The 12,984-nt window shown below is 37.7% G+C and overlaps 1 protein-coding gene across 3 annotated transcripts in view; it reads left to right on the plus strand.

The window, feature by feature from the left end:
- usp24 (ubiquitin specific peptidase 24) overlaps positions 1-12,984 on the plus strand; it is a 187,091-nt gene that overhangs the window by 45,438 nt on the left and 128,669 nt on the right. For all 3 annotated transcript variants that reach the window (XM_072574455.1, XM_072574456.1, XM_072574457.1), the window contains exons 9-16: positions 22-96; positions 1,604-1,762; positions 4,408-4,522; positions 5,795-5,898; positions 7,657-7,764; positions 9,600-9,695; positions 9,828-9,989; positions 12,088-12,195. In XM_072574455.1, the coding sequence (XP_072430556.1) occupies positions 22-96; positions 1,604-1,762; positions 4,408-4,522; positions 5,795-5,898; positions 7,657-7,764; positions 9,600-9,695; positions 9,828-9,989; positions 12,088-12,195 (927 nt within the window). The remainder of the gene's footprint in view (positions 1-21; positions 97-1,603; positions 1,763-4,407; positions 4,523-5,794; positions 5,899-7,656; positions 7,765-9,599; positions 9,696-9,827; positions 9,990-12,087; positions 12,196-12,984) is intronic.

Raw genomic sequence — 12,984 nt, forward strand, 5'->3', positions numbered from 1 at the left:
GTACTATTCTTCCTTCTACAGCCAATGCTGGATCCAGTCATTGACAAAATGATTCGATATGTGCAAAGTTTAGAAGAAAAAGATCTGAAAGACAAGGTAATCTCTTTTTTTTTTCTGGATTACTTATATTGGAGCAACTATCAAAATCTTTGATCTGATTAAAATTTTTTTTCTAAGGCATAAAAGCCAGGTGGTAGAAAGCGAGGACTGCAGATGCTGGAGATCAGGGTCGAGAGTGTGGTGCTGGAAAAGCATAGCAGGTCAGGCAGCATCCGAGGAGCAGAAGAATCGATGTTTCGGTCGTATGCCCAAAATATTGATTTTCCTGCTCCTCGGATGCTGCCTGACCTGCTGTGCTTTTCCAGCTCCACACTCTCGACCATAAAAGCCAAGTGCTTTATTCTTGAACCTGAATGCACTCCCATAAAATAGGAATATGTACACACAGTGCAAGCCCAACCTTCAGTTGATGCAGTCCTTAGTATCTCTAAAATTAGCAATTCCAATGGACTTCTTGGGTGGCCTCCATGAACTTGAAATCATCACAAACCTTGGCTGTCCACGTCCTAACTTATGCCAAAGCCCATTTACCCATCTCTGCTGTGACAACTGACCTATACTGGCTATAAATTAAGCAATGCTTTTATTTCAAAATTCTCATTGGGCGGCACGGTGGCACAGTGGGTGGGCGGCACGGTGGCACAGTGGTTAGCACTGCTGCCTCACAGCGCCAGAGACCCGGGTTCAATTCCCGCCTCAGGCGGCTCTCTGTGTGGAGTTTGCACATTCTCCCCGTGTCTGCGTGGGTTTCCTCCGGGTGCTCCGGTTTCCTCCCACACTCCAAAGATGTGCAGGTCAGGTGAATTGGCCATGCTAAATTGCCCATAGTGTTAGGTAAAGGGGCAGATGTAGGGGTATGGGTGGGTTGCGCTTCGGCGGGGCGGTGTGGACTTGTTGGGCCGAAGGGCCTGTTTCCACACTGTAAGTAATCTAATCTAATCATTCCTTGCTTTCATGCTACTTTGATACACTGCTTCTATCGCTGCAATCTCTAGCACATGACCTTCCAAGTCTTTGAACTCAGACTCTTGACCATTCCTGATTTTAATTTTTCCATCGTTGATAATCATTCCTTCAGTTGCCAGTATCCCTGAATTCCATTCTTAAACCTCTCTGCCTTTTTCTTTTGTGTTCCCCAAAATTTACATCGTCTGCTATATTTTAATTTGGAGTTTTGTTTTGTAGTGCTTGTGAAGTACTTCAAACACTCGACTACATCAAAGGTGCTTTATAAATGAAAGTTTTTATTTGTGAACCTCAGCCACATTAATCATACTGAAACTATTCTGAGAGCAGTGAGATTGCAACTTAATGCTCAATTGCAAACTTGTCCTGTTCTCCATTCAACTTTGAATGCAGATTTATTTGTAGATTAGCTGTTATTTCTATGTGTCCTTGAAAGTAGAAAGACTCCACTAGAGGTATTTTGACAAAAAAGAGAGAGGGCCTACTTCAACTTTACCTTGAGTTACTTAGACATTGCAGCATTGGTTGGAAATTGCAAAACATCTGTTTTTTAATTACTGTCTCCTTTTCAATCTAGAAATTGGTGAACATTCCAGAGCTTCTATCTGCCATCAAATTATTATGCATGCGATTTCAACCAGAGCTGGTGATGGTGGTAGATGACCTCCGCTTGGATATCCTCCTACGTATGTTGAAAACTCCCCACTTCAGTGCAAAAATGAATTCATTGAAAGAGGTATACCAATTTATTAAGTTCTAATTTTGATTGATGATAGAACTGTGGTTAGAATTGCCTGAGGTTCTGAGGTTTGAAATGATTAATCAACAATTATATGACTAAGTTAATTGGGAGAATAATGTTGAGGATTTGAAGTGGTGTGTGGGGGGAGTGTGCATTAAGTCTGGGATTTAGACAAGTTGGATGATATATTTATATCCGATGGTATATTTATGTGGCAAGTTGTGATTTATCCACTTTGGTAGGAAATATCCAAAAAGCCAAATTTTCTTTTTGAATCGTGAAAAACTAGGAAATGTTTTCATTAAAACAAACTGGCTTTGTTCTTGTGCCTGAATTACAAGTTACGTACAGGCAGTTTGTGTAATAATGAAAGTAATTAGAATGTTAATTTTTGTTACAGGAGTGTTGTAGTACAGAACTGAAGTCTTACTATAATTCTGCGTGGTGTTGTAGAGGCCACACTTGAGAGAACTGGGTTTCAGGTTTGCCTGTTTACCCAAAGAAGGAGATGCTTGTCCTAGAGGGAGTGCAATTAAGGGTCGATAGGCTGGTTCCTGTGATGAGTAGGTTGCCCTGTGAAAGGTTAGATAGCCTTGGTCTATATTCCCTGTAGCTCAGAAGAATGCGAGGTGATCTAATTGAATTTTGTGCAGTTTTTTAAGAGACTTTAGAAGGTAGTTAAAAGGTAAAAGGAAAGCTGAGAAGTTTCTTCTTGGAGATCAAGAACATGGGTTCTAGGTTTCAAAATAAAAGGTTTTTGAAGTGTTTCTGAACTCAAAAGATTATGAATTTTTGGTATTCTGTATCCCCAGCAAAGTTATATTTGCTCGTTGTTAATATATTTCTATTCTGGTGAACTAAGGGATATGGCATCGTACAGGAATGTGGAGTTGAGGTGAAAAAAAAAATCAACCACTATACTGCTGAATGGCAGAGCAGAATTAATAGGCCAAATGGCCTACTCCAGCTCCTGTTTGTTATTATGACAAAACCACTGTCAATAGAATGCTTTTATATAGAATCATAACCTGTGGCTGACAGCAGCCAGCAGTATTGCTGCTATTTAGCATGTTATACATTGATACTTTGCCACTTGATAAAGTTGGCATCGTTTGAAAGATGAGCCACATTCTCTTTATGCTGTTAATCTTTGACAACCTAATTAAATTAGCAGTTCAAGGTTGTTTTGTCAGATAAACACTGCTCATATTTTCATTAATAACTCTATCAGAACTGAATCTTCAAATATCTTAAGAACTTAATGATACTACACAGGATTGCTTTGAAAATCGATCAAGTTGTAGAAAGCAGGTAATAAACGAATAAAAGTTCTAGACCAACAACGCAAAGTGGCTGAGCAGAGGCTGATAGCCAGTTTGGCACCCATAGGGATGGCCTTAACCGGGACCTTGGGGTCATGTCTCGCACACACTCTGTCACATACTTATACCCTTTGCCCTTTGACACTAACACACACTGTCACTCTCTCAGACGCTCATACCTCCCGCCCCCAAGCGCACACACACATACACGTTTGTGGGATGAGTTTGTACTTGCTGAATTACATTTTATTTTGCGCAAAAACTGCCTGAATCCATGTAAGACTCTGTAAATCGTTTTTTTAGAAATAGAATCAGTCTGAACATTGGAGCACAGACAGCCTCACACAGAGCACCTCACACCTTCAATGTATTATCTGAGCTGACGTGGCACCTGTTGATAAAGTTCACTTGAGAATGTAACTTTAAAAAAGATTTCTGGCATTTACAGATGAAAGAACTGAAACCAACATGCCCGTTCTAAAAGATGAGAGACTTAACAAACAATCCAGGTCTTTTTTCATATATAATTTCAGTTACATCACACTGTAAAATTTTGCTATAAATTGTGTCTTATGATCTTATCCTCCACAACCACCTGATGAAGGAGCAGTGCTTCGAAAGCTAGTGCTTCCAAATAAACTTGTTGGACTATAACCTGGTGTTGTGTGATTTTTTTTTAAACAAGTTCTAGAGCAGTGCTTAAAGGAAGTCAACAACAACTTGTTTGGCTCTGAATTACAAGCATATTTGTACTATTACCTTCCTGTTTCAGTTCACGGTTTGTCATAAAACTTTCCAGTAAATACAATTTATGCATGAATAGTTAAATGTGCACCAATGGCTAGAATGTTGAACACATAAGGGAATCAATAGGTAGAGTTACCTCAGGAGTAAGAACTGTTAATCACAGAGGTGATGCAGTCACGTTCTCTTAGTTTATTTTCACGTCATATTTTATTGTTTTGCACTAGACTGCTAATAGGGTTTAAACCAGTAAATGTAAAATGGACAGAGTTTACAGGCAGAAGAAGGATTCAAGCTTGTCAAATGAGTATGATTCAGTCACTGTTTCTAAAATAGACTTTGAAGAATTGCGGGATTAGTGGTGCTGGAAGAGCACAGCAGTTCAGGCAGCATCCAACGAGCAGCGAAATCGACATTTCGGGCAAAAGCCCTTCATCAGGAATAATTGCGATATGACTCTCTTTATTTTCTGTTACACTTTCCATTTATGATATTAATATTTCTATTGTTCCAAAGGGGAATTACTGGATTAACACTTAACAATAACCTGAATGTTTCAATCTTATTCTCTAGGTTACTAAGCTGATTGAAGACAGTACCTTATCAAAATCTGTGAAAAATGCAATTGATACAGATCGGTTATTGGACTGGCTGGTAGAAAATTCGGTATTGTCAATAGCACTTGAAGGTACAGTAGATTTGAGAAGTGACTAACAATGTGTAGTTTAGAGTTTCTCAACTGGCAGACAGTGCACCATCTGGTATCTCAACTGTATCCTGATATAGCTGAGACCATGATTGAGGATGAACTACTATTTCCTCTTTTTGAAAAGGGTGACTGTTATCTGACTGAATTGGGCCTGGACTATGAATTGCCATTATGATACCATGTATCTTTGGTCTTAATGCTGAAAATTTAAGATAGTTTTGTAAAATCAGCTTAACCTCAAGAATCTAAGGCAGCATTTTTTAACCATTAATAGTAAACACTTTACAGAACAGCAATGATTCTCCACTAATGCCAGCAATTTCAGTGTGGATTAGTAATTAAAAAGGGAAATTTAAAACCTGTCTGACTCACTACCACATTGAGTAGGACCGTAAAGTGAAATTGTTCCTGTGATACCTGAACTCACAGCTTTTTGGTCTCAGCATGGAATGATGAAGTGCTTTTATCATTTTTCTCTTCCCTGAGAAGGGGGCATGATCAACAATAATTTTCAGATATTGGTATGGAGGTGTATTGCTGATCAGTCAGCTCCATGAATTTTCTATCTCTTATTATTGTCATATTACATCCAGGACTTATGAAATGCATTTGCCCTCTTGGTGGAGAATAGTGTATGATGTAACAGTGAACAGAGCGATTCTATATATCTATCAGTGGCATTATGGGACATTATTAGGTAATTAAAATGCATGTTTTGTTTTTATGAGCATGTTTCAAAGGTATTTGGTATTGAGAGGTTTCATTTCAGAATTTCTTTGATGTTTTGGGTCGCAGGGTTGCAGATTATAGTTGAATATAATTGTGAAACTGATAGCCTCCAGTGCTTTATGGATGCCCTGTTTTGATTTGTTCTGAATCTATCCATAGGAGTCAAATGATGGTGCTACACAGCATAATGAGGGTCTCCTCTGTGAAGGCAAGATTTTATCTCCAGAGGAACTATGGTAGTCACTCTCACCAGTCCTTCATGGAGGAATATACATTTCTGGCAGATTGGTGTAGTCAAAAAAAAACTTCCTTTTTATTTGCTCTGTCACTATTTCCTGTGAGTCCAATCTGGTAGATCTGTCTTTCAAGCCCTGCCCAACTCCATCAGTAATGGTACTATCAAACGGACCCCCACCAAAGTTCAATCTGCCTGATATCTCGATCTAATTGAGTATGCTGTTTAGACAGTTTAGTTCCTCTATCATATTGAGAAAACCTCTTGTTTTTATTCAACTTCAACAGGAAATATTGATCAAGCACAGTATTGTGATAGAATAAAGGGAATTATCGAACTGCTGGGCAGTAAACTCTCCATGGATGAGCTTACCAAGATTTGGCGCATTCAGGTACTAAGTAAATCTGGCAGTTTGCATATTACAACTGGTTTTAACAGAGTAATTTTTAATCTAATAGATCACATTATGTGAGCATAATATAGCAATTGTCACACTTCTTCATTGAGTTAAATCCAGTAAGGCTGCTTTGAAGAGGTTGGTCTGACTGAAAAAGATTAATTGTATTAAACTTATTTATTGGACATTAATAAAAGTTGTTTGAAGAAGTGATTTAATAGTTGGAATTTACATATTAAATTTAAGTTATGTGCTTCAAATTCCAAGGCCCTCCTTTGTGTGCTGATAAGTTTATATTTTATCTGGACAGATAAGAACAGACTTTTTTACTCAATCAGTTTATTCATGGGATGTTTGCAGTGTTGGCTAGGTCAGCATTTATTGCCCACGGTCATTTCTTTATGGAAGATAGTAGCGAGCTGCCACTTTGACCCAATGTAGTCCATGTCAGGATGCCCAAAAATATGCTGTTAAGGAATGAGCTCCGTGATTTTGACCCAGGAACAATGATATAATTCTAAGTTGTGATGGTTTGTGGCTTAGAGAGGAACTTGTAAGTGTTGGTGTTTTTGCATCTGCTGCTGTTAACCTTCTAAACGGTAGTGGTTATCTTTGTTTTGTCTTTTGAGAATAGGCTAAACAGATTGGCACTCTATTCACTGAAGTTTAGATGAATGAGAGGTGATCTCATCGAAAAATATGAGGTTCTTAAAGGAGTTAACAGGGTAAATTCTGAGAGGATTTAGAACCAGAGAATACAGTCTCACAATGAAGGGGAGCTGATTTAAGACTGTGATGAGGAGGAGTTTATTCTGAGATTTGAGTGTCTTTGGAACTTCTTGTCATAGAAAACTGAGAGAACAGAGTCCTTCTTCAGTTGGGGAATCAATGATTACAGGAAATGGGCAGGAAAGTGGACGTGAGGAATGTCCAATCAACCATAGGCGTGTTGAATGGCGAACAGGCTTGAGCTGCCAAACAGCCTACTTCTGTTCCTATTTCTTATGGTTGCGGGTTTGCAAGATGCTTATAAGAAGCCTTAGTGAGTTGCTGTTTTGGTGCAACCTGCCTCTGTACATTGTAGTGGAGGGAATGACTGAGGAATTAGATGAGTTATCAATCAAATGAGTTGTTTTGCCTTGGATGGTGCTGAGTTTCTTGAATATTATCAGAATTATCCTAATCCAGACAAATGAAGAGTATTCCATCACACATTTCCCTTGTGCCTTGTAGCTGATTGACCGGCTTTGAGGAATCAGGAGGTGAGTTATTCACAGCTGTGAATAACTCACCTGCTGTTGTAGCCACAGTATTTATATGGCTGGGCCAGTTTGGTTTCTGGTCACTGGTAACCCCCAGATTCTTGATTGTGGGAGATTCAGCAATGTAAATGCTACTGAACATCAGTTGGCAATGGTGATGGCCATCTCTTTTTAGTGATGGCCATTACCTGACACTTGTGTGAAATGGATGTTACTTGCTGCTTACTAGGCCAAGCCTGCATATTGTCAAGATCTTGCTGCATACGTACATGAACTTGTTCACTATCTGAGGAGTAGCAAATGCTGATTAACTTTGTGAAATCATCATTAAACATCCCATTTTGGTCTTTATAAGAGAATGAAAGTTGGTAATGAAGCTTGGAGATGATGTTGAATATATTGCAATGGAGGACAGACATATTATGTTTAGGACAGATGTAATGTACCTTGCACATGTTATCTAAACCTAATAGCATTGCTATTTATTAAGTCAGGGCAATCCTCAACCGTCATTGAAAATATTCACACTATTATTGCTGCTGCTGCTGCCAAATTCAACTATGATCAACTGAACCATCTCTTCATTCTGATACAGAAGGTAAGTGAGCAGCTTTTCCTGTGGTGAAGTTTTTTTTAAAAGATGTTTGAAAAAGAAAGATGACAGATCGAGATCAATGTGTGAGGATATAAGTTAATGCAGATCAGGAGGAGCCGTATGGGGAAGAAAAACGAATTCTGTAAATTGGTATAATTGAATGAAGTGTAGAGATAAAGAACCTTGGTGTCTATATTCAAAACTCCTAAAAGATGATATAGCAAATTGATAAGGTGGTTAAAGAATCATTTGGTTACTTGTGCTTTCAGTTGAAGATAACAAATATTAAAAATAAATCGTGCCAGATTTTAAATTGCTAGACACAATTCTGGCTACCAAATTTGAGGATAGTTGTGAATCTCTACATTTCTGTTCCCTAAAGCTTTTTTACTGAAAGGATAAGAGACTTCAACTATAATAGGAGTTTAGAATAGCTAGAACTGTTCTCCTTGGAACTGCGACATTTAAGATATTGAGGCAAGATGTTTTGAGAAATGGCATGGATTTGCAATTAGAGGCCTTGTTTTTACTTTCCCAAAAATGAAGGTTACGAGTAAACAAACTCGTCCTAGAATTTTGCTTATGCTCGTGCTAAGGTATTAAATATTTAAGGACTGAGACAGATAAGGAGGCCTACACCTAAATTGCTGTATCCCCCCTCCACACACCACCTCCCCAAGCACCTTCCCCCCCCCCACCCCCCTCCTCAAAAACTGACAGTTCACATTGGTCAAAATTTTACACAATAATTGGATGTAACCACTATTTCTTTCACACTATAATGCACCATGGTCACTCTGCAGCCAAAACGAAGTGTTAGTTTATGTGTGTTTACAACATCATAATAATGCATTCAGAAAGAAAACTTAAGATAGACTTCATTAGTTTGAAAATTTGACACTTTAAAGTTTAGTCGTAACGTTCCTTTTCATCTTTGTTCTGTCTTTTAATTCTGTTTTGTTGATTGTCAGATTATAAGCAAAATGTAAAGACTTCTTCTGTTTAATCATGTTGCATCAAGTGGTATCCTTCTACACAATATGACTTAGGCTAAAATTGTTTTGACATTGTGGGAAAAAAAAATTAGAGTTTTTGTTTTTAATGCCCCATTATTATAACCACTTGTATTTATTATGTACCTTTAATATAATGAAATGTCACAAGACACTTCAGAGGCATGATAAAGTATAACACTGAGCCACCTGAGGTTTGGTCAGACAGTCACCAGGTAGGCTTTAAAAAGTCTTGTAATAATGATAACATAAGGAAGTATCTGAAGATGGCGTTGAGTCTTACTAAGCCATGTAATAAAGGCCAAGTGTAAATGACATTGAAGCAGAATGCTGGGTACACACAGCAAGTCTGGCAGTGTATATAATGAGAGAAGCTGTTAATGTTTCAGGTCAGTGATTTCTTCATCTCCAAAATGTATTTCAGTCCTCTTATCCTTAATTAGAAGTCTGCTGTTTTTTAAGGCTAATTTGCATTACAGATTTTGTTCCACTAGACTGCATTTTTCTGTGCATGGAGAAACAAAATATTTGTGTGTAAGTAACACATGTTGTAAAAAGCGACCTCGCTTTGAACTACCATAGCAAGGGTAGTCCTGGTTAAATAGGTTTCAGGATAAGTCAGGCCCCCTGCAAAACCAATGTCCACCCGCTGGGGCCTCCTTATGCACTTGAGATGCAAACAATGTTGTATATTACTGAAGAGTACAGACCAAGTGATGGGCTAATCACTTTACTCAATAAATAAACCATGAAACATTTCTCAAAGTGCAAAATATTGATAATAGAATTCTGTTTGATGGATTCAACTTTCTCATTCCTGATTAGAGTTGGGAGATTGAGAGTGACCGAATCCGACAAAAACTGCTCAGTCTTATAGGAAAAATTGGCCGAGAAGCTCGTTCTGAGAACACCACGGGCAAGGTAAGAACTGTTCTGTCAGGTGTGACAAGACTTTACAAATGAGCATGAGTGATTTTGGGATTGATGCTAAAGTTGTTTTTTTTAAAATCTTTTTTAAAATATTACCTTCGCCCTCTTTTCCCCCAACAACAGGTGCTGGAGGTGCTTTGGGAGCTTGCTCATTTACCAGCACTACCCACAAACTTAGTCCAGCAGGCACTGGAAGAACATCTTACCATACTTAGTGAAGCTTATGCAGTAAAGGAGCAAATCAAGCGAAGTTATATCATCAAATGTATCGAGGATATTAAGAAGGTAGATAACTTTGTGAAAGAAATTATGCACTTTTTTTAAAAGACCTCTGTATAAAGGAACTGGGAAAAGAAAGTAAAATTAAATAGAAATTACAACACAATTTAGTTGTTCAGCCAAAGTAGTCCATGTTGTCCTCAGACTTTCACATGTACAATCATTTAATTCCACATCACTTTATATATCCAAACTATGATCTGCACCTGTGCTTTTCTTATATTGAGTTACATGGTTTGACTGGACTATTTTTAGAGTTGTTATTTGAAAATTATAAATTCTCAATCACAATGTCAAGTCCATATGATAGGAGTAACTACTGATTGCAAATCAGAATCTTTTTTCAGTCTTTAGCATAATCAGTATATAATTAAGTTTTGCAAATTTGTCCCTTTCAGATATTGATTCAGTTCCCTTTCGAAAGCTTAAATTGACCCTTTCTGCACACTTGTAGAATCACACAATAGAGAAGAGGCCTTTCAGTCCATAGAGTCTGTACCACCAAAAATACATGACTACTTACATCAGTTCCACTTTCCCACACTAGGCCTATAGCCTTAAACGATATTCCATTTTGTGTTCATCTAAGTACTAGATTGCATGATTACCTGTCTCAACTATCCTCCCAAGCTGTGCATTTCATACCCTCACCACACTCTGGAAAGAAATTGCTTAAATCCCCACTAAACCTCCTGCTTTTCACTTTAAAAGTGTGCCCACTTGGTCTTGACCTTTTGACTGAGTAGAATATCTACTCTCTTCATATCCTGTTCACCAGGATGTACAATCTTGTACACCGCTATCAGGTCTCCTCTCAACCTTTTCTGCTCCAAATAGAAAAGTCTTGGACAGTGCATACCAGATCCTAACCATTCATTGCTTGAAGTATATGTGCCTCAGTTCTCCAATTATCTTAAATGTATGTGCACTGATTCATGATTCTTGAATGTTCCACCAATGGGGATAGTGCCTTCCTTCTAACTCTGACCACATCCCTTACTTTTAAATATGTCTATCTCCTCTCAATCACCTCCTGCAAAGTCCTAAATTATCCAGTCACTGAAGTTCTTCATACCTGAAGTCTTTCTTGAGATTCCTTCACCCTCTTGCGTGCACCCCCCCTCCCCACCCCCACCTCCCCACTGGAGCTTGGAGCAGAAGTAGACAATTCATTCCCCCACCTTGAGCTTGCTTCATCATTTGTTATGATCATGGTTGAGCACAACTTGGCCTCAACTGTGTTTCTCTGGCTGTTCTCCATTACCAATTACTAATTAAAAATCTGTCTGTCTTCTCCTTAAATTTACTCAGTGTCGCCACTTGCACTGCACTCTGGGGTCATGAATTCCACAGATTCACAACTGTTTGAGAGAAATAATTTCACCTTATCTCTGTTTTAAATCTGTTAACCCTTATTTTAATTCTATGACTCTCATTCTAGGTTGCCCCACACCACATGAGGAAACATGTATATTTTGTTAGTCTGTAAATTCTCTCATTCTTATAAACCTTGTCTCTGTAAATTGTTACACTGTTTTGTTTTCATTCGCAAAGCTAATAGCCGTAGTGAGTTGATGATTACAACTGCTTTGATAAACTTGATGTGTTGTTGAATTTGTAACTCTAATGTTAAAGTGTTACTTTTGCAATGTCCAACTTCTTAACTTAATGTTATAAATACTTGATCAGTACTCACTTAAATAAAAATAGCTCTTTCATGTTACAAGTTTCTATCTTGAAACAAGGAGAATAGTTGATTAAATGCTCAAATGTTTCCATAAGTTGCAAGATCAGCTTGGTTTAAGAAGCCATTTGCAACCTGTGATGTTTTTCACATATCCCCACTGTTAATTTGATCATTCAAAAGTATAATGTTTTAATGATAAAACTTCACTTCAGTGTATAAAATAGATTTGTAGTGGTTATCTTATTGTGGTTTGTCAAACTGTTATCGTCCACTGATGCATGTTATTGGAATCACTGGATGATAACTAATTTCATTTGATATTGTTCACTGGAAATGTCTTAAATATTTAGTAATGTTCAAATTACACTATAAACTGGTTGGCATTTATATTGTTTTAATTGTGCTTTTTATTCCCAGTCCTCTCAGCAAAATAACCAACATCCAGTATGGGTGGTTCCAGCTTTACGCCAGCTTCATGAGATTACCAGGTCCTTCATTAAACAAAGCTGTCAGAAGCAAGACAAGGTAAAAAAAAATAGTGGACTATTACAGTCATGAAATGACTGTAAATAAGATAAAGAAATCTAGGAGTTCTAGAACTTTAATTCTGTAAAAGAAAAGAGGTTAAGGGATATTAAATTTAGCAGACAAGCTACTAACTAAGCAACTAACTCTACTGACAGTCAGGTCAGTGTTGCAGTTGGCCAAAGCAGTAATGTTCCACTTCTACACTTGGTGTTGCTACATTTTGAAGCTTTTACAGTTCCTTAAGAATTTTAAAAAATCAATTTAAAGGAATTGATTCTAGTAAACACCCAGATTTCAGATCTCTCATTTATGCAAGGTATTACTGTGTTTCAGATAACTGCAGTTGTCTGATTCGTACTTTGACTTTCAGACCATCAAAGATGAATTACCGTGTTGACTGTGAATCAGTTTCAGTCGCCAGTTTCAATGCTGATGAAATAAGCATGCAAACATACAATTAGGAATAGGCTATTTGGCCTGTAAAGCCTGCTGTGCCATTATCAAAGATGTGCTAATTGTGATCTGATTGTGGGTTAAGCTTCACTTACCTGCTTACCTCTATTAATCTTAAATTCTTGATGAATAAGAGAGTCAATCAACTTCTATTTTAAAAATATTCATTTATCCCTCTTCCACTGTTCTTTGAGAAAGCGTTCCACAGATTCATGACCATCTGACAGAAAATCTTTCTAATCTCAGTCTTGAATGGGAGACCCCTTATTTTTAAATTATTTTCTTTAGTTCCAGTCTTCTCCATTAAGGGGAAAAAAATCTTTTCAGCATTCA

Source organism: Chiloscyllium punctatum, chromosome 7 (assembly GCF_047496795.1).
Source record: "Chiloscyllium punctatum isolate Juve2018m chromosome 7, sChiPun1.3, whole genome shotgun sequence".
Taxonomy (NCBI): Eukaryota; Metazoa; Chordata; class Chondrichthyes; order Orectolobiformes; family Hemiscylliidae; genus Chiloscyllium; species Chiloscyllium punctatum.